This window comes from Jaculus jaculus, chromosome 13 (assembly GCF_020740685.1).
Source record: "Jaculus jaculus isolate mJacJac1 chromosome 13, mJacJac1.mat.Y.cur, whole genome shotgun sequence".
NCBI classification, from domain to species: Eukaryota; Metazoa; Chordata; class Mammalia; order Rodentia; family Dipodidae; genus Jaculus; species Jaculus jaculus.
The window spans coordinates 8,317,377-8,343,239 of NC_059114.1; the positions used below are offsets into that span (position 1 = coordinate 8,317,377).

At 51.3% G+C, this 25,863-nt stretch overlaps 1 protein-coding gene across 6 annotated transcripts in view; it reads right to left on the reverse strand.

Moving 5' to 3' along the window:
* The window catches only part of Ttc28 (tetratricopeptide repeat domain 28), a 589,332-nt gene that overhangs the window by 67,600 nt on the left and 495,869 nt on the right, over positions 1–25,863 (reverse strand). For all 6 annotated transcript variants that reach the window (XM_045132336.1, XM_045132335.1, XM_045132337.1 and 3 more), the window contains 4 exons: positions 24,717–24,826; positions 23,103–23,232; positions 20,371–20,589; positions 17,806–17,971 (listed from right to left, as the gene is read on the reverse strand). In XM_045132336.1, coding sequence (XP_044988271.1) covers positions 17,806–17,971; positions 20,371–20,589; positions 23,103–23,232; positions 24,717–24,826 — 625 coding nt within the window. The remainder of the gene's footprint in view (positions 1–17,805; positions 17,972–20,370; positions 20,590–23,102; positions 23,233–24,716; positions 24,827–25,863) is intronic.

Below are 25,863 nucleotides of genomic sequence, written 5' to 3' on the forward strand. Positions count from 1 at the left end.
TTGTTCCTTTCCAAAGGCAGGGATCTTTTCTTAGAGCTGCCTGAAAATGACGTGTTATCTCACCAGGGCTCTAATTAGCAGGAGGGGAGCATGCACAGGGATTAAGGAAAAGAAGATGCTGCAGTGATAACTTTGTCTCCCTCGGCCCTCAGGTGTTAAAAAGTGACAGCTCCCGAATTCAATTCTGCCTCTCCCTGCTCATTAGCAGCGTGTCCCCATGCATCAGCACAGGACATCAACAGCCAGGGAAGAACATGTCATCGCTCTGCCGTCCTGTGTTAGAGGGATCCAAGGCTCATGTGCAGCCCTGTGGTGCAGTCTATCATGGGATGCCCCGTCAAGCTCTGTCACTAACTGTCCGCTCTGGTGTGTCCACCATGGCAAGTGGTTGGGAGAACACAGGACTTGCCTGGCTCGCACAGGGGTGCAAGTGTGGGGGTGCACGCTGGAGAAATGTAAGAAAATGGCACTGGAGAGATGGTTCAGTGGTTGAGGCACTTGTCTGCAAAGGCCAAGGACCTGGGTTTGATTCCCCAGGACTTACGTAAAGCCAGGTATGCAAAATGACATATGCATCTGGTGTTCCTTTGCAGTGGCTGCAGGCGCTGGTGCAACCATTCTCTCTCCCTCTTTTTCTATATGCCTCTTTCTTTCTCATAAATAAATGAAATATTTTCAACAAGAGAGAAGTATAAGAACCATGAATGACATGTCACCACAACGTCATGCTTTGTCACACTGACGAGGACATGCTAACTACATATTTCTGAGGCTATGTTACTTGTGTGTGCAGGAGAAGGTGTGGCTCTTGCTTCAGCCCCCAGCAATGTGCAGTTTACCCCTCACTTGTCCACTCATTGGGTCAGTATTCCCCAAGACCTTCCTCTCCTCAGCACTGTCAGGAGCCTGCATGCGGGGATGAGGGGGGACAATGCAGGGTGGGTCAACTCCTACACCTGGCTGGGAAGGAGCAGAGACAATGCAGGGTGGGTCAGCTCTTCTACACCTGGCTGGGAAGGAGCAGAGACAATGCAGGGTGGGTCAGCTCTTCTACACCTGGCTGGGAAGGAGCAGAGACAATGCAGGGTGGGTCAGCTCTTCTACACCTGGCTGGGAAGGAGGGGACAATGCAGGGTGGGTCAGCTCTTCTACACCTGGCTGGGAAGGAGGGGGGACAATGCAGGGTGGGTCAGCTCTTCTACACCTGGCTGGGAAGGAGCAGAGACAATGCAGGGTGGGTCAGCTCTTCTACACCTGGCTGGGAAGGAGGGGACAATGCAGGGTGGGTCAGCTCTTCTACACCTGGCTGGGAAGGAGGGAACAATGCAGGGTGGGTCAGCTCTTCTACACCTGGCTGGGAAGGAGCAGAGACAATGCAGGGTGGGTCAGCTCTTCTACACCTGGCTGGGAAGGAGCAGAGACAATGCAGGGTGGGTCAGCTCTTCTACACCTGGCTGGGAAGGAGCAGAGACAATGCAGGGTGGGTCAGCTCTTCTACACCTGGCTGGGAAGGAGGGAACAATGCAGGGTGGGTCAGCTCTTCTACACCTGGCTGGGAAGGAGCAGAGACAATGCAGGGTGGGTCAGCTCTTCTACACCTGGCTGGGAAGGAGCAGAGACAATGCAGGGTGGGTCAGCTCTTCTACACCTGGCTGGGAAGGAGGGGGGACAATGCAGGGTGGATCAGCTCTTCTACACCTGGCTGGGAAGGAGGGGGGACAATGCAGGGTGGGTCAGCTCTTCTATACCTGGCTGGGAAGGAGCAGAGACAATGCAGGGTGGGTCAGCTCTTCTACACTTGGCTGGGAAGGAGGGGACAATGCAGGGTGGGTCAGCTCTTCTACACCTGGCTGGGAAGGAGGGGACAATGCAGGGTGGGTCAGCTCTTCTACACCTGGCTGGGAAGGAGCAGAGACAATGCAGGGTGGGTCAGCTCTTCTACACCTGGCTGGGAAGGAGGGGGGACAATGCAGGGTGGGTCAGCTCTTCTACACCTGGCTGGGAAGGAGCAGAGACAATGCAGGGTGGGTCAGCTCTTCTACACCTGGCTGGGAAGGAGGGGACAATGCAGGGTGGGTCAGCTCTTCTACACCTGGCTGGGAAGGAGGGAACAATGCAGGGTGGGTCAGCTCTTCTACACCTGGCTGGGAAGGAGGGGGGACAATGCAGGGTGGGTCAGCTCTTCTACACCTGGCTGGGAAGGAGGGGACAATGCAGGGTGGGTCAGCTCTTCTACACCTGGCTGGGAAGGAGGGGACAATGCAGGGTGGGTCAGCTCTTCTACACCTGGCTGGGAAGGAGCAGAGACAATGCAGGGTGGGTCAGCTCTTCTACACCTGGCTGGGAAGGAGGGGACAATGCAGGGTGGGTCAGCTCTTCTACACCTGGCTGGGAAGGAGCAGAGACAATGCAGGGTGGGTCAGCTCTTCTACACCTGGCTGGGAAGGAGGGGACAATGCAGGGTGGGTCAGCTCTTCTACACCTGGCTGGGAAGGAGGGGGGACAATGCAGGGTGGGTCAGCTCTTCTACACCTGGCTGGGAAGGAGGGGGGACAATGCAGGGTTGGTCAGCTCTTCTACACCTGGCTGGGAAGGAGGGGGGACAATGCAGGGTGGGTCAGCTCTTCTACACCTGGCTGGGAAGGAGGGGAGACAATGCAGGGTGGGTCAGCTCTTCTACACCTGGCTGGGAAGGAGCGGAGACAATGCAGGGTGGGTCAGCTCTTCTATACCTGGCTGGGAAGGAGGGAGAGAGGAGGACACAGTGCAGCTCCTCCATCAATATCTCTTTCTGTTGCTGCTCCAGCCCCCACGCTGGCTTCTAGCTGCCTGGATGAGCAATTCCTGCTTTACTATGTGCAGAAGGCATCTGGAAGAGGCCATGCTCTAGGGGAATGGAACTACGGGGGGTGCTAGGCTGCATAAGAGGAAAGCCTGCAGCAGGGCAAGCTCACTGGGATATCTGGTGCACCGCAGGCAGGAGGGTGGCTGCTGTGGAGCACACAGACGGCACTGAAAGATGACAGTGGCTCAGGGGGTCATCCTTTCCTCCAGCACCATTCTTTGGGGCTGACAGGCAGCATATAGAAGGTAGGGACTCTTAGGAAATGCAGCAGCAGTAGTGTCCAGAAGCACCCAAGGAGACAGTTGCTGTCATGGTGGCATATGCCTGTCACCCCTGCCCCTGGGAGGTGGAGGAAGGAGGCCAGCCTGGGACACATGAGACCATGCCTGGATGATAAAACTAAACCTTCCCTCCACTACCAAAGAAGCAATGGGAGAAAGAGACATGAGACAAGAGGCCAGGCCGAGCCTGCGGGCATCACTGGGCTAGAGTCTGCTTCAGTGTGGCAAGAAGAAGGATAGATTCTTAGAGCAGATGGGTAAGGTCAGCAGAGTCCAGTAGCTGGTTAATAGATAGCAATGCAGGGAAGAGGTGTTTAAAGATAAATGAGTCAAAAGCTTGCAAGAAACTGGAGAGGGGAGAGATGGAGCCTTTACAGAGACTGCAAATCAAAGTTTGCTGGGCTGAGGAGCCACTTATGATAAGATCTGGGTTTGGACACGCTGGACTTGAGGTGAGTTCCTGGAGGTAGGAGCTTGTGTTTGGGGAAGGTTGTCCTAGAAGCCAAGGGTGATGCTGGCCAGGCACATATGATAGACTATATTCCAAGGGGGGAATCTAGTGACCATGTGTGTCTACGGCTCTGGAGCAGGAAGATAAGCCGTGGGAGGCCCTCGCTACATGAGGGTGTCTGTGGGGATGAGCGGAGAGATGCCCATCCATGTCCATGGCTTAGGGAAGGGAACTAGGATTGTGGAAGTTCCATGGTGATGGGTGTTAGGAGGCAGCAGCATTGCTGGGCACATGCCTCTCCCCACTGTACTGCTCGTGATGCATGACTGCCTTAGCCAGCTGGGTAGGCGTAGATGAGAGGCTTGGACGGGCCTTCGTGTTTTGTATGCCAACCCTTGTCACCCTACCCTCTGCCATGAGAAGAGCTATCCGAGCTCTGCAGTCCTTCAAGAGGCCTGCAGACCCAGACCCAGAGCAGCTGATACAGGCTCGTGGCTCCAGGGCCACGCAGCATGAGCAGAGGCCCGACACAGGCCACGCTGCTCCTACGGGGACGCCCCGCTCAGACTGTAGTGTTCAGCTCATAAACATACAAACCGGATGAAAAATGATGCCGACCTCAGCCTGTTCAGAGAAACGTGGGGATGATATGCTGGGGTTATTTTCTTGAAGCAAGATAAGTCAGGAGTTACACATTACATGTCTTAAACATTGATTGTTAAATAAAGCCAAACACAATCAATGAGAAAGAAAAGAGAGAAGAATTTCACTGGGGCAAAGGGCAGGGTATACAGTCAAGGATATTGAGATTTGATGAGTTCAGGTCATTTTTACGCAATTGGTTGTGGCAACAGCCAGTCGACAGTTGCCATGGAACCAAGAAAGCTGGCCTGGATGTCTGGACAGATCAGCATCTTTGGAATACCACTGTGCCCTCTGCCCTGGCTCTTGTGCTAGCAGAAATACCATTCTAAACTTTGGGACGTGAACCAAAGATCTGAGACAAGAGATCAACATGGAAATGTCTAGTGGCCAAAAGGTCGTCTACCACATTGGTCCCTGCTCCGTGGCCCAGGGCTGAGGTGAGCCCCAGGCCCAGTGGAGTAGGGACACACCCCACGCCTGCTCAGTGGTGAGCTTCGGATGGCTTCCCTGCTATTCACCCATCCCAGAACAATGGGAATCATATCTAAGTGCTTAAGAATCTGCCTTTCAAAAGGCTGTGAGAAACACAAAGTAGGATTTCACTTAGAGGACCTCAGAGGTCACACGAAATGGCTGGCTATGCTCATTTGGCTTGCTAAACTGCTGACTTGCATTAGAAAATACCAAAGCCTGCTTGGTGGAAGGATTCCAAATCCCAGCATCAGGGGCGTAAGGGCAGGCTCAGGAACCCCACTCATTTCTGCAGCCAGCTTCCTTAGTGCTCTATTCCCTACATGGCACCCTCTTTAAAGACGTCCTCAGGGACCAAAAAGATGGTTCAGAGGTTAAGGCACTCGCCTACAAGGCCTAACGACCTGGGTTTGACTCCCCAGAACCCACGTAAGCCAGATGCACATGGTGGCATATGCATCTGAAGTTCGTTTGCAGTGGTTGGAGGCCCTGGTGTGCCCATCCCCTCTCTCTGACTCTTCTTTCTCCCTCTCTCTGCTTGCAAATAAATAATTTTTTTTTAAAGTCCTCAGGAAAGGCCACACATAGCAGGATACCAAGACACTTTGCAGGCAGGGCGGGTCATATGGGAGAGACTTCCACTCTGATTTGGGGAGTGACATCGTGAACCAAGGTCTCATATAGCCCAGGCTGGCCTAGAACCCACTACGTTGCACAGACTGGTCTTAACTTCTGATCCCCCTGCCTCAGGCTCTCAGGTGCTGATTCTAGGCATGTGCCAACCATACCCGGCCTTGGATCTTGCAAGCAAGGGGAGCCTCAGGAGGTCGAGTGAGGGCTGTGATGGGCAAGACTGTAACTGAAGCAGCAAAGGACAGAGAGTCCCCCTCTGGCCAGTGCCACACGACCCCTGTGGAGCCCTGGCCTTTTCCTTCCTCCCTGCCTCATCTCCCATTGCCCACCAGGGGCCTGCTCACCTGCAGCCTTGCTATTACTACTCACTCCCCTGTGTGCAATGGGAAATGCCTATCTAGTGTTTAAGACGCCGCCTTTACACAGCGCTCCTTAGGACAACTGAAGGACGTGCTGATTCAGGCCCCTGCTTTGGGACTACCTACCCAACCTCAGTTCTCTCTCTATGTGACAGTGAGAAGACGTATCACTCTAGGGGTATTAACTCAACTTAGGGGACCAACCTCCCCCCCCCACCCCCCAGCAAAGAGCTAGACTCAGTAGCTACGCGATGGCCTGGATGCTTAAGGGCAATTGGAGCCATAGGACTCCTAATCCCTAAGGCACATAAACCAATCTTGGGAAGGCCTCTCACTGTGCACACTCCCCACACATAGGGAGCATTCTTAATTCAAAGGGACCCGTGTGATTGTCAGATAGTCACATGGCAAACTATCAAGCCCTCGTGAGGGAGGGACCCGAAGTCACCCTTAAAGTTTGCTCTTCTCTCAACCCTGGCACTTACCTTCCAGAGGAGAAAGAGCTTGAGCCCTCATGTGATGAGGTCTTAGTAGAAACCTGGGCTGCCTCCAGACCTTCAGTGCCAGCCCTGAGCAAATCCCCATCTCCAGCGCTTTACGGATGGGAGCTCTTTTGTTCAGGATGGAGCTACAAGGGCAGGATATGTATTGAGAACAGAACGGGATTTTATTTTAATGTTTTATTTTTATTTACTTATTTGGGAGAGAGAAAGAGGCAGAGAGAGAGAGAGAGAGAGAGAGAGAATAGGTGTGCCAGGACATCCAGCCACTGAAAATGAATTCTAGACACCTGTATGCGCCTCCCTGTGCATCTGGCTTACATGGGCCCTAGGGAATCGAGCCTGGGTTATTTGGCTTTGTAAGCAAGTGCCTTAACTGCTAAGCCATCTCTCCAGCCCAGAACATGAAATTCTTGAATCTGTCCCACTTCTTGCTAATACAAGTGCCCAATTAGCATAGCTAATAGCTCTGACCAGAGCTCTGAATGTTAGCACAGGAAAATGGGTAAATATCTGTACAGACTCCAAATATGCTTACTTAAGATACATTCCTACCCTTGTCACTGGTATAACTTCTTTGTCGAAGTGTATAGTAACCTATGTAGAAGCCAAAGCCAATTAGAATCACTGGAGGCAACAAGGCCAACATTTTGGCCCTGCTCCCTGGTCACAAGGTCACTGGAGATGATGGGACACTTCTAATGTGTCCTACATTGGCCTTCTGATGAGTCAACTGTCTTCCTGATCAGGGAGGGTACGGAGACCCAGAAACAAAAAGAAGAGAGTCACAACTGAGGAGCAATCAGTCCTCCTGGCTTCCTGAGAGAAAAGCATGGCCCTGACTCATCTAACAGACAGCACCTGTACTGGAGAAGCTCCCAGGTCCCTAGAATCTTCAGTGAGCCATCCGTGACCCCCCCAGAAGAAAGAATTATATCTTGAATTACATTTTGGTTATCTGCTTGGTCTTAAACACTTAGAAAGGGAAATATAACCAATGACACAAAGGGGTACCTTGAAGCATAAAACATAACACCCATGGATAAGTTTGCTCTTTCTCTCACCACAAAGTGTGCCTCACTTTCTATCCATGATGATGTTCCGCCTTTTCATTCTGCCTGCCGTCGCTCAGGATGAAAATTCATTCCTTGTAGGGGCCCAAGAGAATGCACAGGACAGTAATCAGACTGACTGCTGGGTTTGTGGGCTTGTGCCCACTTCCAGCACCTCTTGACTTCCCTGGAGGAAGCTGCCTCTCCAAGGGCATTACTGGAATCAATTTCAAATATATATTAGCCAGGAAAGAGCTAGTTTCCCCACCCTAACCAAGGTTGCAAGGTGGGATATTTCTCAATGGCCTATCAACTCTCCCAGGAGTGAACCAGGACACGGAAAGAGCTTCTCAAAAGACTGACAGCCCTGAGAGGACCTGCATGAACAGGTCCAGACCATGTCGGATGCCATTTGGTGAACAGTTCTGAAAGTGGATCTCAAGTTTTTAACTTTATCTCTGCTCACTTACAGGCACTCACACCCAGGTGGTTATCCAGCCATCCAATCCCATCTACACAGGCCCACTTGAACGCCCATTGAGAGTGGAACACATGCCACTTCCGATGGGGTTATCTACCCGCCCCCGCCCCGTTTCACAATGCTAGACACCTCCATCTCTGAGATAGGCCCCAATACTTATGTTATTAATGTTTATAATATTCATACCAGGCCAAAGAGATCTAAGCGATGTGGCACCTGACTGGTAGCTTTCTCCCTTGGGCCTTTAGAATAGTTCGCCTCTTTGGGAAACACTCTGACTGCCACATCTCTGTGCCCCATTCAGCAGGAAGTAGTTCACAATCCAATGTTATCACCCCTTTTTTTTGTTACCTCTAATGGCAGTTAGTGTCCTCTTAGGAGAGGAGGGAGTGTATGAGTGAGGTGGCATAGTAGACAGATGAATTAGGCAGGACCAGGGCGGCCCTTAAAGAGAAGGGCCTTAGGGCATCGCACCCTCCACAAGTCTATCCCAGCCGACCACGCCTATCTATCTCAGCTCGCCCCCCCTGCACCAGTCATGGGACTTAGTGTTTGCCCATTTCATCCAAGGAGATCTCTCTCAAGTGTGCACCCTGCCTGGGCATGGGTGGATTTCTCCTCTAAGCCCAGGCCAATTGGTTGGGACACCTGTGTAGGTGTGTCCACGTGGGATGATGCAAATTCTGTACCCCCGGGCCCAGGATCCATGGAGAGAGGGGGCTGTTTTTCTTCTTGCTCCAGAGTTGGCAGAGTTGGGTCCTCAAAGAGGTCAGAGCTCTCTCCCACTGTGGCAGCCATGCCAAGATGGGCAGAGACACTTTTTTCCTCTTATTACTATCTTCACTTTTAATCGTTCTTGGAAATACATGTTTTTAAAATCTTTTCTCATGTTTTTTTTTCCCCCCCTAAGATCCATGTTCAGTTACATGGGCTTCTGGGATTCATGTTGCCTATATGGGCTTTTGGGCTCCACATGGTGTACTCCTCCCTACTTTATCTCCCCTTACCTTCCAGTTTTCTTCTTTCCCCACTCCCTTGTAAGGTCTCAATAAAATGTGGCATTTTAAAAATAAATTTTAAAGAATCTGCCTTAAAAAAGGCTGTGAGAAGCTGGGCATGGTAGCACACAGCAGAGGCAGGAAGATGGTTGTGAGTTCGCCAGCCTGAGTCTAATTCCAGCCTGCCCCAGGAAGACAGAGCGAGCATGGACCACTTGTCACCACGGTGCTAGGGGACAGGTAACGCACACATCCGCCGCAGGCTCCACGCTGGGCGCAGCCCGGCCTCGGCTTGGCCCCAGCAGAGACCACAGGCCCTCAGAACATGTCTGAGATGCTCCTACTATGATATGGAATAAAAGTGGAAACGTCCTTTCAGTAGACAATATAAATGATAGAAGATAGTGTAGCTGCTGCTCTCCACGGTTCTGGAAAGGATCTGGGCGAGGAAGCATTGGTCTTACAATATCAAACTTAAGGAGGAGCAGGATGCAGAGCGAGGAGGGGCTGAGAGGTCAGGGAGCCAGAGGCTCCGCCCGTGAACCCACGTCTGCCAGCTAGCCCCCGCCCCCAAAGTTCCACTCTCACACCACCCACTGGCCAAGTGAGCTCAAGGGGGAACGTTTCACACTCAAACCATACCAGGGAAGGCATTCTGAATTAGCAAAAGCCTGAACTAGCAAAGGTCTCTTAGAGATGGTTGCAGCCTCCAAGGACCCAATGAGCCCCATTCTGACTTGGACGGGTGAAAGGTCCCGCAAGGACGCAGCGGCCGGGGTGTTGGCACCTGCTAGGGAACAGATGCAAGGCGTGGCTTCATTCCCACACACACGCAGGCCCAGCCGCACTTGCCCTTGCTTTGCCCTTGCCGCAAGGTCCTCGTCTGGGGAGGGGGCTCTTTGGGGGGGGGGTCACACTGGTCATGATCGTTGGCTCGTGACACCCTTTCCTCATGGAGGGCCTGCTCGAGTCACTCTGAGTAGCGTAATAAGGACTCAGAGCCAGGCTCTTGGGATAAGCTTGTGGCTTTAGTTACCTTCGGAGATTCATGGGTACCTCACTTTTCGCTTGATGCCATGTTTCACGTGTTTTGAAAGCTGCCCGTGGAAGCACTTTGCTGTTGTTTGTAAAGCAGCGTGGGGTCTTTCTTGTTCAGGCACCAAAACCTCCCTGTGGGCATCGTACCTACACAACACCTAAACATTGTTTTTTTTTTTTTTCCGAGATAGGGTGTCACTGTAGCCCAGGCTGACCTGGAATTTACTATGGAGTCTCAGGGTGGCCTCGAATTCACAGCGATCCTTCTGCCTCTGCCTCCCGAGTGCTGGTGCTAAAGGCATGTGCCACCACACTGGGCTCTAAACTTCTGGCATGATTATGACACCCCGTCTCCCACAGCTCCGCACGAGGCAGCGGTGGTCAACACCCTTCCTGGTGGTAGGTGTCATGGCACTTGTTAATACCTTTCTGCCGCACGCTCCCAGTATAGAAGCAACTGTGGTCACTAGTATGTATGAACTGGCAGAATTTCATCAGTGTGAAACAAGAAAACGTATTTGGTTACAAAATAACTCTTGCCATGAAACCCGGGAAGTATGGGTGAGGACCAAGGGGGCAGGCTGGCAGCAAGAGCCTACCTACCAAGAAGGTTTCACGTTTCCTCACGGTGGATAGCGTGTACGTCGTTAGCAGAGCGGTCTGCAATGGCGATACGGTTAAGCCCCCTTGGGAGCCCTCCTTGCGACCTATCCTACCGTCGAACCTGGAGATCCCAAGGTGCCACTGTCCTGTCCCAGGTGCCAGGGAGCAGCGACAAGACTGGCTAAGTATGAGAGTTAAGAACTGAGACGTGGTCTAAAATTCCTGGCACCTCGCTGTGGGCGGTTCAGGCCCATGGTTTCCATCTCCGCCTCCTTTGATCTGGGGGAAAGGGACCGGAAGTAGCTCTTGTTAAACACTTAATAAAAGCAATGCTTATTTTTTTTTTTTAAGCCATCTTAAGAAACTCCTTTGTAGCATTTGACTTTCTTTCAGTGGCAAGATGCCATTATGGCGAACAGACGCGGACCGCGCTGGGTCAAGCCGTGGAGGCCGGCTGCAGGGCTGGGGGAGGTGGCCCCAAGGCACACAGATGCTCCTTCCAGGGGCAAAACGAGAGAAAGACATGAACCCAGCTGAGCGCGGGCAGGTCAGATCTGCTCACAGGTGCTCACAGCCGTATGCCCGGTGACTCAGTTTCAAATGACTGCTGTCACTCTATGTGTTGGGTCCCTTGGGAGGCAGGACCCCGGGAAGAAAGGGACAGAGCCTGGCTCTCTGGCCACTGTCACCTACTGTGGTGAAGCGACTGGTGGTTAGGAGCCATGGAAAAGCACAGGACGCCACTGTCGGGCACCGCAGAGGGGAGGGAAAGATGGTGCGGGAACCCTTACCTTCCGCTTTCAGGGCCCACAGCCTGGCCACTGCAGATGTCACCCAGGTGGAACCGAGTAGCGCGTGGCTGTGTCTATGTCTGACTGTGTCTGTGACTCCCTCATTTGCGTTGTGGCACGTGATGGGGTTTCTTTCTTTCCAGGCTGAACAACATTTCATTGTAGACATCATGCTTTCTTTACATACTCATCCAAAAGGGGACATTTAGGTCACTCCGTCATGACCACTGTGAACAGCGCTGTGATGACCATCAAGACTGGGGGGGACCTAGTCTAGGGGTATCTGGAAGGCACCCTGTTGTGGAACTCTGTCCTCTGGGGGCATGGTGTGACTCTTCTGCTTTCGAAACCAGAGCAGAGGCGATTAGCATCGGGAGACCTTCCCAGGACCATGACTTAGCGTTCTCTCCCAGAAGGGCAAGGGGCGAGGAGTCATAAGCCCTCATCTGAGGGTCTAGCCAGTTCTCCTGACTGTGCATGGGGTCAGGGGGGCGGTGACAGCATCCAGGAGGTGGAAGGTTGACTGGGGGGGGTGATGACAGTGGCTTGGTGAGTCACACCCATGCTGGGCGGGGCTGCTTGATGATGCAACTGCCAGGACCTCAAGCATTCTCCTGCCACCCCATAAACCCATTGGTCCTCCCATCTGGACTGGATCGGAAAATTTGGGGTTCTGGAGTGCTTCCTGAAACCCTAAGCCCTAAGTTCACATCTGCAAACTAACCAAGGAATTGGCCATTCCAGATTCAAAAAAATGATTTTTTTTTTTTGTTTGTTTTTCAAGGTAGGGCCTTACTGTAGCTCAGGCGGACCTGGAATTCACTATGTAGTCTCAGGGTGGCCTTGAACTCATGATGATCCTCCTACCCCTGCCTCCCAAGTGCTGGAATTAAAGGCATGCGCCACCACGCCTGGCCAAGAAACTGATTTTTAAAACACCACATTTTATTCAGATATTACATAGACGTGGGGAAGGGAGAAAACTGAGGGCTAAGGGAAGGAAGGTAAAGTGGGAAGAAGGGAGGTATACCACATAGAGCCCAGGAGTCCACATAAAAGGCCATGGATCTTAAAAAAAAAACATGGAAAGAGATTTTTAGAAATGTGCACTTCCAAAAAAGATTAAAAGTGAAGACAGTAATGACAGGTAAAAAGTGTCTCTTCCCACCCCAGCTTGGCTGTGGGTGTGAGGGAGAGAGAAGAACGTTGCTGCTTCAGTTCTGGAGAGAGAAAGAATGGGCCTCTTTCTCCATAGGTTCAAGAACATACTTTAGAATTTGCGCCAGTACACCTGGACACACCTACCGCAGGTGTCCCAACCCATCTGCCTGGGCTTACAGGAGAGATCCACCCAGATTGGGAATGTGCTCAAGAGAGGGATCTAATTGGGTGAGATGGGCAAACACCAATCCCCCGACTGAAGCAGGTGCGGCTAGCCGTGATAGGCCAGGCCAGGCTGAGGTGCCTCCCTTTCAGGGCCGCTTTGCCTGGTTCAAGCAAGTAACTGCCCACTATGGAGTGACCCCCCTCAGACTCCAGTCTGGCGGTACCCTATCTAGGGCACACAGAGCAATGTTCCTCTATATCTCCCCCAGGGAAAGCCAGGTGACACACCCAGACAGAGATGCTTGGCGCTCAGAGGCGCCTACGGTGCCTTGGAGGGAGACCAGTTTCAGGGTGTGCTTAGAGTGTAGACAGGAAGGGAGGGCAGCAGCTGAGGCGGGCCCGGTACTCACCAGGGAGCAGGATTGAAACGGAACAAACAGCATCTTCCTAGGACCAGACATGCTACAAAATTTGGGTTTTACCTTTTTAAAGATATTTTTATTTATTTATTTGCAAGGAGAGAGAGAGAAAAAAGAGACTTCAGCCACTGCAGAGGAACTCCAGGTGCATGCGTCACTTTGTGTATCTAACTTTACATGGGTACTGGGGAATTGAATTCACGTTGTTAGGTTTTGCAGGCAAGCACCTTAACCACTGAGCTACCTTTCCATCCCAGGTTTTAATTTTTTTTTTTTTTCTGAGGTAGGGTCTCATTCTAGCTCAGATTGACTTGGAATTCACTATGTAGTCTCAGGGTGGCCTCGAACTCACAATGATCCTCCTACCTCTGCCTCCCGAGTGCTGGGATTAAAGGTGTGCACCACCATGCCCAGCTCAGGTCTTAATTTTTGTAGTTACAGAAATGTTTTTTTTCCATTTGAATGGTAGGGTGTTTTTTCATGGTTATTTATTTCCAATTTTAAGAATAACATGTAGTCACTGCAAAAAATACCCTTAAAGTAACAAAAAGAAAAATAAATACAATAAGCATCTGTAATTCTACTTACTATTCACTTATCACTAACATGATGGCCTATTTCCTTCCTTTCATATTCATATTTTATATTCTAGGTACATATTTATAAAATTGAATGATAAAAGACTCCTGCATTCTATGTTTTTACTTAATATTTTGTCATTCCCTGCATCTTTACAATATAATTTTAAAAATATTTACTGAGCCAGGCATGGTGGTGCACGCCTTTAATCCCAGCACTCGGGAGGCAGAGGTAAGAGGATCACTGTGAGTTTGAGGCCACCCTGAGACTACACAGTGAATTCCAGGTCAGCCTGGGATACAGTGAGACCCTACCTTGAAAAACCAAAAAAATAAAAAAAAATTACTGATTTTTCTGGGTGTGGTGACTCATGCCCATATCCCAGCACTTGAAAGGCTGAGGTAGGAGGATCACTGTGAGTTCCGGGCCAGCCTGGGCTACAAAGTGTGTTCCAAGGTCATCCTCAGCTAGACTGCAAATGTGCCTCAAAAATTACTGATTTTTATAGAGAAAAAAAAATGGCATGTCACTGAGATGGTTTTTGTCTTCATAAAACAGACAGAAAACAGTCTTATAAATATCCCATTCTAGTAAATTCAAAGAATGCCAGTAAAGTCAGCTATAATATGACTGTCAAGAGCGAGCGTTTACAATCACAAAATATGGCTACGCTTCTAACTGCCCTTCTCCACGGCCACAGGCTGGCCTCATTCTGGCTGTCTGAGGTGAGGTTCTAAGCTACCAAGACAGCTCCACAAAGTGCCACCAAGCACAAGCCACAGGCTCGAGGGGTTCCTCCTTAGCCCTCTGTATTTGACGCGGGGTCTGTGGAGAGTCCAGGAAAGTCCTTGAATCCCAAACCCCAGGCTTGTGTTTGTATTTAACCACAGGATTGGGCAAACCAAACTGAGAAGGCTAATGATTAAATTATTATATTTCTTTAAGAAAGTACAAAACCAAGGAAAGGAAAATGAATATGCCCCATGTGGTCTGAGAGCCCATGTGGGCCTAGAAGAAACGTGAAAAGAGATTTAGAGAGAAAAGAGGAGGAAATGCAGACAGCTCCTGCCACGTGGGGGGGAAAATGGTTAGAGAGGGGTTACAGGGTTCTCCCCTCCTCTCCACCCAGCCGGGCTAAGAGGAGGGGAAACTTACCAGAACCTGGAGGTTCAGGAGTGATGGACAGGCCACCAAGGGAACTTGCCTTCTTCTCCTAAATGTATTTATAACCTTACTGTGGTGGGCTTTACCTTCTGACTCAGGTGAGCCAGAGAGACAGCTGATGGGTCTGGGCTAGGGGCTGGCTCAGAAGAGGCCAGCCAGGGTGCCAAATACTGGGGGCTGAACTGGACCAGCCACAATGTCAGGATTGGATTGAAATTCTAGGAAAGGGGGCCTCCCTCCAGGAGGGTCTCAGGTTGTTCTATGGAAAAACAGATCTGGGAACTCCTTTAGACAAGAGAGAAGGAGAAGCCAGCTTCCTCTTGGACCTCTTGCAAAGCCCACGCCTGCGTTTTACTTTCACGGTCCCAGGCCCCTGACGGCCTGACGAAGCCACCCGACTCCCAAGCATACTGAGCAGGGAGACACTGGTGCAGGGACCACGGAACGTGCCAGCCCTTCCCTGAAAAGCTGATCTCGAACTCCAGAGATGCTCCTCAGCTGGAAACACACCTCGAAGCAGAATGGATGACGCAGCCTTCAGTCTCACGCACCGCTGCTTGGGCAAAGCAGGCTGGTGAGGAGGACCTTGGGAAGGTCAAGGTCATCCTTTTTCCCTTGCAAAAGTGATCTAGTCTGCACACCCGACCGCTGAGGCCATGCAAGCTCATACTTTCACATGGGCTGAGCCCCACCCACGATCATTTGCACTGGGATGACCTGGGTGTGGCCACTTTGTCACTATCGGGGAGTGGACGAGCCACCCAGAGCCCTGGTGCATAGTTACTTGAAACTCTGGATTGTGGCCTCGGTCTGAAAGCCCGGCTGACCCTGCCGCACAGTCTTTGCCTCTGGGAGTGAACTTTCACTAACTCAGCTCAAAAGAGCCACCAGCCAGAACGCTGCTTCTTGTGGTGTTTATGTGACAAACCGAGTGGTCACCAGAAAGGCTGGGACTGGAAGGAGAGCGGAAGGACAGCCTGAGAGGTCGCCTTTCCACCATGGTGAACAAAGGCCTTTGTGCACAGGGCCTGTGGTGGCCTCAGAAGTGAATGTCTCAGCACCTTCCCGGAAGAGCTCCCAGCATGGGTGTGTCCTCCCCCATCCTGCTGCACGTGTCACTACACCCTGCACTAAAACAATTATGTATTTATTTGAGAGAGAAAGAGGCAGATACAGAGAGAGAGAGAGAAAGGGTGTGCCAGGACCTCCAGCCACTGCAAACAAACTCCAGACAAATGCACCACTTTGTGCATCTGGCTTATGTGGGTCCTGGGGAATCGAACCTAGGTCTTTAGGCTTTATAGGCAAGCACCTTGACCGCTAAGCCCGTCTCTCTGGCCCTATACTACCTGCACTTTAAGCACTTACTATAATGAACTTGTGTTTTTTCACATGCCCAGTTGTTTATCATCATGCAGATTGGAGGGGGGACGGCTACGTCTTCCCACATCACCCCCGTCTGCAGGGCACAGCTCAGAGCAGGCGCTCCAGTCCTCCATGGAGGAAGGAAGGGGTAAAGGGCATGACAACCACATGCAAACAGCCTTGCAAGGGGACCCTCGTCCCCAGGGCAAGGTCCTCTTGGCCTCTGGGAGTGGGCACAGTGGGTACAACCCGCGTCTGTCCCGCTCCCTCTCCCTCCTGGGTTTCCACTGCCGGCCCAGCATTCCCTTGAACTCTCACTCTAAACAAGAACGGCTCTGGACGGGGAGTGGTCCCTCACACTGGCCTGAGGGCCTTTCTACCTGCAGAAGCGGCCTTGTCTACTTCTGGTGTGACCTGGCCCAGAGTCATTTACAGTTTGGCTCTCAGAGGGTAGCTACAGTCCTTGGGGCTCTCCACACTGCCTAAGGCCAAGGAGAGGGACACCCCAGACTGTATGACAGCCATAGTCGAATTAGACAACAGTGTGTGCATGTGGCCAACGCTCGTTCAGACTTCATGACGACAGAAGCTAGAAAATGGCATTCCCATATGCTTTGGCTATTTGCTCAAAACATGATGTTACTTTTGGAAATTAAGAACAGCCGGAGCCTTGCCGGGAAGTGGCGGTGAGACTGATGCTGCTCTGATCCTGGCTCTCACGCAGCTCGGCTGTCAGCGAGTCTGTTTCACCACTGGCTTCAGCTGAACACAGGGCTTGGATGGCATGTTGTCTAGGATTATTTTATTTTTCACTCAACTGCATAGGCACCCCAAAGACCAGGACAGATGCTGGAAATGACCACCACCTCGCTCGTGGAGGCCAGGTGAAGGGTCTCCTTTTTCTGCCATGGCAGACTGCACCCCTGAACTGTATGCCAAAATACAGCCTTTGACCCTTGAGCTGCTGCTTGTCATGTGCTCTCAGCAACTCTTTGGAATGAATAGATGTCTGTCCGCATTTCCCCAGGAAGAGAAATGCAAGAGTCGGCTGGCTATCACCACAGAGAGGACTGAGATGCTGCAAAAGCCAGTTAAAACTAGCTCCACGTACCTGCCTTTTCTTTTGTTTATTTGTTTTTTTGTTTTTGTTTTTCAAGGTAGGGTCTCACTCTAGCCCAGGCTGACCTGGAATTCACTATGTAGTCTCAGGGTGGCCTCGAACTCACGGCGATCCTCCTACCTCTGCTGGGATTAAAGGCGTACCTGCTTTTTGAGACACTATTTTTCCATAGGTAAAATAACCAGTCGCCACAAGATGATGCTCCTATAATCTCTCATGCCTTCACTCCATCCGCGCACAATGCAGCTCCCCTCTGACACGGTGGGGGGCGGGGGAGGTCGGCTCCCTCACAGCCCCAGCATGCAGGTCTGCGCATGCGACCTGTGGCTGGTGCCAATGACCCTGGAGCAGAGAGCTGGCTACGGTACAAACGCATGCCACCTCTTGGAGCCCCGGCAGCTTTGACTTCAGGGGGCTGGCATGTTGAATCCACAGTCAGTGTTACATTTAGCGTCCACAGTCTGCTTAGGGGAGGGCGTCTCGGAGCTCCTTCCCAGAAGAAGGCACTTTGGAGACAGGGCAGAGACCGCCCTCCAGGGTCTGTGCCTGTGCGGCAGACGCATCACAGCGCACGGGTGATTCCCACGAATTCATTCTAGCTGTTGCGGCCCAAGCCAAAGCAAAACACACAAAAAACCCTGCCCAAACGAACTGAAGATGAGCCTGGCACGCTGGCCTCCCTACCTGGAGTAGTAGGACTCCACGCCCAGGGCCTCGCGGACGCTGGCGATGTACTGCTCCAGGGCAGAGCTGGTGGCCGTGGGCAGTGTGGCTCCACTGCCCGCCTGGAAGTCCTCGGGGTTCTCCATGGTGCCGTCACCCAGGTAATGCTCGTGAAACTTCAGAATGCCTGAAACAAGGAGGGCACAGCCAATGTCACGCACAGTTGGGCAGCAGGAGAGACGGGTGGAAGGAAGAGGACAGGATCACCATGGGATATCTTTGCCAAGTGTGCTTGGGAACCATGGTGTTGGGCTCTCCGAGTTTGGGCCAGCGCCCTTTCTCCAGCCTTCACCATCAGATCTGGTGCCTGAATGGAGCCTGGCACCGTGTTTGCCTCTGATGATGTTGCAGGGAGGGCGGCTTCCTCAACATTTCCAGACGTGCTCTCTGGAACACCAGGCAGGGACAGTGCTTTGGTGCGCCCCGGCCGCTCCTCTCAGAGACTGAGATCTTGAAACAAAATTAGATTCACCAAGTGGAAACTGTGCCACACAAGAACTTTTCTTTCACAAATGCAAATCAAAATACGCATATAGCAAAAATCCAAATGAAAATATTTTAGACCATTTTAAAATAAAACTAGGGCTGGCGAGATGGTTTAACGGTCAAGGCACTTGCCTGCAAAGCCAAAGGACCCAGGTTAGATTTCATAGTAGCCACGTAAGCCAGATGCACAAGGTGATACATGCATCTGGAGTTCTTTTGCAGTGGCTAGAGGCCGTGGCATGCACATTCTCTTTCTTTCTCGTAAATAAATAAAGTTTAAAATAAAACTAACTGGCTAATGGCCTTTAATGAGTTAAAGGAGGGAGAGGGTTTTTTTTAAATAAGACGTCCACCTGCAGTGGCTTCCTGGCAATTAACACAGGCGGCCATGGTCTCACATGGCAATGAGGTGAGTCACACCTGCATAAACACGATCCTCTAGACTGGCTCAGAGCTCTAGCCAAGGTTTCAGAGTCCCAACGACAGTGAAGAGGAGCCAGAAAAGGAGACGATGGGCGCCTTCTGTCGAGGACCTGGGTACACACCTGTCAGGTCATGACCCATGAGATAACCACCATAGAGAGACGGCGCATGACACCAGCCAGTGGGTCAACCCTGTTTGCCTGAGCATGAGCACCCCTCACCGTAGAAATCACAACCCAAAACTCCGCACACAAAGGGCAGAGGTAAGAGTGTTCCTTATGAGGGGCTGGGGAGGTGGCTCCGTGGTTGAGGTTGCTTGTTTGGAAAGCCTGTGGCCCAGGTCTGATGCCCCAGGACCCACGTAGAGCTCGATGTATAAAGTAGGGCACACAGCATTCGTTGGCAGTGGCAAGGGACCCTGGTGCACCCATTTTCTCTCTCTTTTTCTTTCTCTCTCTCATTTTCCCCTTGCAATAAATAAACAAAATACTGAAAAAGAAAAAAAGAATGTTCCTGGGCTGGAGAGATGGCTTAGTGGTTAAGCGCTTGCCTGTGAAGCCTAAGGACCCCAGTTCAAGGCCCAATTTCCCAGGACCCACGTTAGCCAGATGCACAAGGGGGTGCACGCGTCTGGAGTTTGTTTGCAGTGGCTGGAAGCCCTGGTGCGCCCATTCTCTCTCTATATCTGCCTCTTTCTCTGTCTGTTGCTCTCAAATAAATAAATAAAAATGAACAAAAATTTAACAAAAAGAATGTGGAAAGCCCATGTGGTGTGACATGGCACTGAAGGACACATGATAAATGCTGAGAACCCAAGAAACATCTGGGAGCTGGCATCCTAACATCACTGCTTTGTAAAAATCAAAGAGAAAAAAAAACACAATGGAGAAAGTCTTGTCAACTCTCCCTGGCAGTTGAACTTTTAACAGACATTCATGAAGCCCATTCTTCAAGATTCCCAATTATAAGATCCACTTCCCCAGTCAATAAACTCTAATTGGATCTGGTATGTCTCCAACATGGGAAAGCCATCAGAATTTTATTATGCAAAAAATATGGCCCTAACAGCCAATTAGCGGGTCTGTATTCAGGGAGACTGTTACATCCTAAACGTTTAGTGCCGATTTAATCAAAGGCGATTTTTACTTCTAAAGCATATTTTTAACAGAACTGGTTTAAAAAAAAAATAGATTCTGTTAAGCTCAGAAATTCAAGCTTTAGGACTTATTTATAAACTGTGAGAGCTGTTATCCTTTTGGTCTCTAACTTTACCATGATAAGAGATCACAGTGACTAAGTCACATCTAGGAAGAGCTCATTAGGACATGGTTCATTTATAGCTTACAAACAGCTGCGTGCAGACAGGGCTGCTACGGCTCTAGTCCTTCCCCTCCTGATCCCCTCATCGTCTTGACAAACATGGCCACTGTCAAGGAACAAGGGTCTCTCAGGCACTCATTAGTGAGATACCCCACTATAAATACTCACCGTGGTTAAGGTTTTCCTGACGCCTGACATTAGCTTCTTTGTCTGACCTATGTCTTGGGCCCACCCTCCTCAGCACCCCCCTCGGGGCTGGTGTCTTTGCTGCCCACGTCCTGCAGAGGGTGACCTCACCTGCCCCGGGAGCAAGCAGCCAGCTGTACAGGTAGCCCGCAGCCAGTGAGTAATACAGCACAAGTCCCCGCTGCCCATTGACCATCTCTAAGATCTGATCGATGGTGACTGGCGAATAGGGGTCGGAGTCCTGTTGGCCTGTCTGTCGTTCCACCAGCAGATCAGCAAATGCCCTCGTCCGACCTCTTTCCGCTACAGCCAGAGCTTCATCATGGTGACCTAGGAGACAAAGGGACAGCCCCAGGGGTTCATTATACACGCACCAGGAAGAAACGCTGGGCATGGCCATGGGATCTATGTGGGGTACCGCACCGCCCTGGTCGGCTCTGTGGCATGACGGGGGCTACTCGGCTTCCATTCAGCTCCCTCCTGCAAGCATCCATGTGATGGCCCTCTCATAGCACCCCACATTTTTAGAGCTGTGAAACTGACCCCATGCCACCCTAAGTCATGGGGCCCCACAACACAGCTGACCGCATGGGCTCTGCACTCTGCCCTGTCTGTCCCTCCCACCAGCTGGCTGCCGCCATCCCTGCCCCATCCACATGGCCCTTTGGGTCCGATACCTGGCACCCTTTTGCCTTTCTGCCCACCTTGCGCTCTGTAGAGCTGGCAGGTGAGAGCTTCAGGACAAACCCCCGTGGCTCTGCTCTCTCCTCTATTTGCTGCCCCATGTCCACTTCCCCACATCACACCTCGGTGCCTGGCCCTCTACTGGAAAGGACCTTCGAGTTGTCCCTCCTACTCAGTGAGGACTCTGTGTGAAGATGCCTAGGAGAGTTCTTTAAACACACCTGTATGGCAGGTGCCAGTGTTGCAGGGAGTGCTCAGACCCAGCTCCCTCCAGTGCCCCACACACTCCTCGTCCCAGGGGAGATGCTCTCATCACCCCACCCCACGGGGGAAGGGTTTGACCTCTGGGATCTCTACAGCTCAGAGTTGCGTCTCTCCTCCAAGTCCTTCCTTCATCTTGCAGTCCAAGTATGAATCCCACTTTCTCTGAGAAGCTAGTCTATAATCGAGCTTAAAAACGGATGCGAAGGCAGAAAAGCGCGCAGCCACAAACTTCCAAAAGAGAACTGCTTGGACACGTAAGGAACGGACTGCAGGGGACAGAGCAGCGGGAAAGATGTCAGCTTGGGGCGGCTGCCAGGGTCAGGGCTGGAGCGCCGGACAGCAGGCAGGGCGGGGCAGGGGGCCCAACGCCACAGCTCCATGGCCTGAGCGGGCCTCGCCTACTGCTGCTGGGGCATCCACGGAAAGAGGGATTTACGAGAGTGTATGCAAATATCTCCTTTGACTCTGTTAAGTTAGTAACTGGGACAGCAGGGGCAATTTGCACATTTGAAAATCAGCCCCAAAGTGCTGGACAGGCTTAGCACCGTGATGATAACGGTCAATAAATTTTCATCCAGGGCAATGAGCATATTCAATTTTCCAGGGGGAAACTTGAGCGCGCCTACGTGTTAGCAAAGGACAGGTGAGTGGACAGGCCTCAGACCCCCCACATCTAAGACTTCATTGGTGCCGGTGCATGTTGTGATGAAGGCTCGTCTTCATTATCAACTTGACCGGATTGGCAACAGTTAGGAAACACATTTTTGTGGGTATCTGTGAGGATGCTTCCAGAAAGGTTCAACTGAGTCATGAAGACCCACAGTGAGGGTAGGTGGCATCATGCCATGGCTGATGGAGAAGGCCAGCTGAATGCCAGCTTATCTCTGCTTCCTGACTGCGGGTGCCATGTGACCAGTGGATGCTTCTGCTGCCACGGACAGAGCCACTCTCAGCACCGTGCCTTCCACGTCAGGAGGGGGGACACCCCCAAACCACGGGTCAAGACAAACCCTTTATTTTTTTTTAAAAAATATTTTATTTTTATTTATTTGTTTGAGAAGGGGGAGGAATGGGCATATTAAGGTCTCTACAGCTGCTGCAAACGAACTCCAGATGCATGCGCCATTTTGTGCAGCTGGCTTATGTGGGTCTTGGGGAATTGAACCTTGGTCCTTTGGCTTTGCAGGCAAGTGCTTTAACTGCTAAGCCATTTCTCCAGCCCAAAACAAACCCTTTCTTAGGATGTTTCTGTCAGGCATTTTGTCTCAGCTGTGACCACCAAAGGCCAATGAATGGTAGCTACAGGTGCCCTGCCTGTGGCATGCAGAGCTCAGGCCTGAGAGGATGACCCCTAACTATGTGTCACGGCCCAGGGTGCAGGACCACAGGGCACAAGCACTGATTGGGTAGCAAGGGTGCAAGGCAGGGAAACAAGAGGCCAGTGTCTTCTCAGCCTCCTGCTCTTAGTAAAGCTTTCTGCAGCTGTCTGTGGAGAGCTATACCAGGCTCAAGCATCTTCAACTCAGGGTCTCCCGCTCTGCTTCTGGAACCTTCTGCCCGCCTCCCCTGCTTTGCTTCCCCATCATCTGAGTGTCTCTCTTGAAGGTAAGACAATCTTGCCACACTGTGCTGTAGCCTAAGCTAAATGTCTTGACTCTAATCCCAGGGCTGGCGCTGGGCGTGGTGTAAGTGCTCTGCTGATCTCTGTGGACTGAATGAATAAGTGAGGGAATGCTCACTCGCTGGGTGTGTTTGTGGCTTCATTGTGTGCTGAGACAAGTCAGACTTCATCAAGCCATCGCCCGACATCAGGCATACTTGAGACGTGTGCACATGCGTGCATATTGCGTACATGCCCATATGCTCAAGTACTCTCAGATCCTTTCTGTTCTCACCTAGGCTGACGAGCACCCGCTGTAAGGCTTGGTAGGACGACGTCTGCAGGTCGAAGAGGGAGAGCTTGCAGTCAGCGCTCAGCTGGGCCTCGTGCCGGATTGCTTCGAACAAGGCGGAGGCCCGGTAAAGCTGCAAGGGACAGAGAAGGTGGCTCATTTTGCAGGACCAGTGTCCAGCTGCTCACAGACTAGAGATGACTTTTGCTTATACCTTGGTGCAGAACCTAAGCCTTTTCCAAAAGGCTTGGAAAGACAACTTTCCAAAAAAAAAAAAAAAATATTGGGAGCTGGGGATGGTGGCACGCGCCTTTAATCCGAGCACTCTGGAGGCAGAGGTAGGAAGATCACCGTGGGTTCAAGACCACGCTGAGACTACATAGTGAATGGGCCAGAGTGAGACCATACCTTGGAAAAAAAAAGATTTGTCTTTGTGGCCCTGAAGAACTGTAACATCAGATCCAGTAAACCACAGTTTATCTTTTTGTTTTTGTCTTTTCTGGCAGAGACTCATTCTAACCCAGCCTGACTTGGAACTCACTCTATAGCCCAGGCTGGCCTTAAGCTCACAGTGATTATCCTTTCTCAGCCTCCTGAGTTCTAGGATCCTAGCCACAATGTCTAGCTATGTAATCATTTTTTTAAACTTTTTACTTACAACTTTTGTACATATAGCCAATATACCATCATCATAATCCACTACTCTCCTTTCCCCCCTTTTCTAGTCCTCCTCCACTGAATCCCTTCTTCTTTTCAACTACTCTCTCTTCTATTTTGATGTCATCATTTCTTCCTATTATTCAGGTCTTGCGTAGGTAGCGTGAGCCACTATGAGGTCATGAACACCATGGCCACTTTGAGATATGAAGAATTTTTGAAGATGAAGGTTATAAAAGACAAGTGTTATAGGCTTACACTCTGAAGGACATAAAAAGCCAGTTATTAATCCAATCAAGTGCTGATTTTTGACTAAATAAAACCAATGAAAAGCCTCTACCTTAGTCAACAGTCAAGCATATCCCACCACCCCAGGGTACAGAGGGATGGAGTGGGGAGCAGTATAGAGATTCATGCTATAGCTGGGCAAGGCTGGGCAATGAAACAAGGTGTCCACTTTTGGGCAGGTGGTCCAGTGCTACAGAGCCAGAGAGGCTTCCTAAGGAGCTGTGCTCATCACAGTGACACTTTGGGGACAAAACAGCTGACATTCCTTCTAGAGATCTGCTCTACTGCACTGCAATCAAATGACACAGAGCCTCAGTTTCTCCCGTTCTATGGATAAAGGGTGTGCCTGCCTGAGTCATAAATTCATGGCATAAAAGTAATTTGAAAATTGTCAATCACTCCATGAATGTGCTTGAATTTAGACACCTAAGAAATGACAGAATTAATCCTTGAAATGGCCTTCAGTCCCTTAGAGCACAGCAAAGCGCCCATCACATCCTCAGGTCTTGTGCTGCTCTGGAGAGGGGTCTCACCCAGGCTGGAAATCCCATGCATCAGCCCAAGACTAGGGGCGAGCACTTGGGTTGAATGCCTTCACCGCTGAGCCAGGCATCTGGCAGGTCTTGTGGACTTTCGGGGAATAAAGAACACTGGGGCCAGGGCTCTGCTCACCTGGTGCTGGGCTTCCTCCAGGTTCCCACTTGCCCAAAGGGACAGGCCGAGGCCATGGCGAATTTTTGCCTCATCTTCTCTTCGGCCCAGCTGCTCAGCTAACCTTAAACCTGAAACCAGAGAGGGCAACTTCAGGAATGAGAGAAGACATGCGGTTCCCCTGCCAAGGTGTCTTGGAAGCTCATCGTGCCTCAGGTGTGCGTAAAAGAACTTAACAACATGGTTGGGGGGAGTGCAGGACTAAAGCCGGATCCGCCGAGGCAGGACGGAGTCTTTTTGACTGTCACAGGAGCCGCCTCGGCAGGAGACAGGCTTGAGGGCACCAGGGAAACACAGAAGCCAGTGGATCCTAGTCTGGCTGCCCTTGGCAGTGGCAAAACCCTTAGCTTTGTGACCGAAAACGCCAAGCTGATAAATTCATCGCCCTCCATTCTGTGGCTGGCAAATGCTTTCCCTGACACGTCCAGCGCAGAGGCTGCGATAACACTGCTTCCGAGCTGGCTGCACAGCATCCCATCGGCGCTGGTGGGCGGCACATGAGTTCCAGCTCCCCATAAGCAGAGCAGCGCACAGGCTGTCCCTGTTCCTGTCACTGGTGTCGCCATCTGCTTTTCCTTTAAGCCGGAGACTTTGATGCGCCTCGGCGGGGCTGCAAAACAAGTGCTCTTATGAGTCCAGAGTTTTCAATGACTGTCCTCATTTTAATGGCCTCCAGACAGGCACCTGCAGCTTGGGTCGCTTTCTCGCAGCAAGCTTCTGAGTTTCAGGACACCAGCCACCTCCAGGGCTTCGTGGGAGCCAAATTTGACGGTGCCCATTGATTGTACTGGTCAGTCAGCTGTCTGCAGCGCGGCTCTACCTGCCTGCACTAAAGTGCAGGAGGCGGTGCGGGGCTCCCGCCTTCTAGAAAGAACCGGAGACAGCTGGGCGGCTGCTGAGCAAAAGATGCCCAGGTTTGACCTCAAACGCAATGCATTGCAAAACACACAAGACTCAGAAAACTCAGCAACAGTGTTTGGGGTTTAAACTGTGTTGCTAGGTAACAACTGTTTGCAAATAATCCACGTTAAAAGGGGGGGACGACGGTGACTGGGGTTCGTCTAACCTTCGACAGCCTCCCCACAGTACTCTTCAGTGCAGGTGCCCT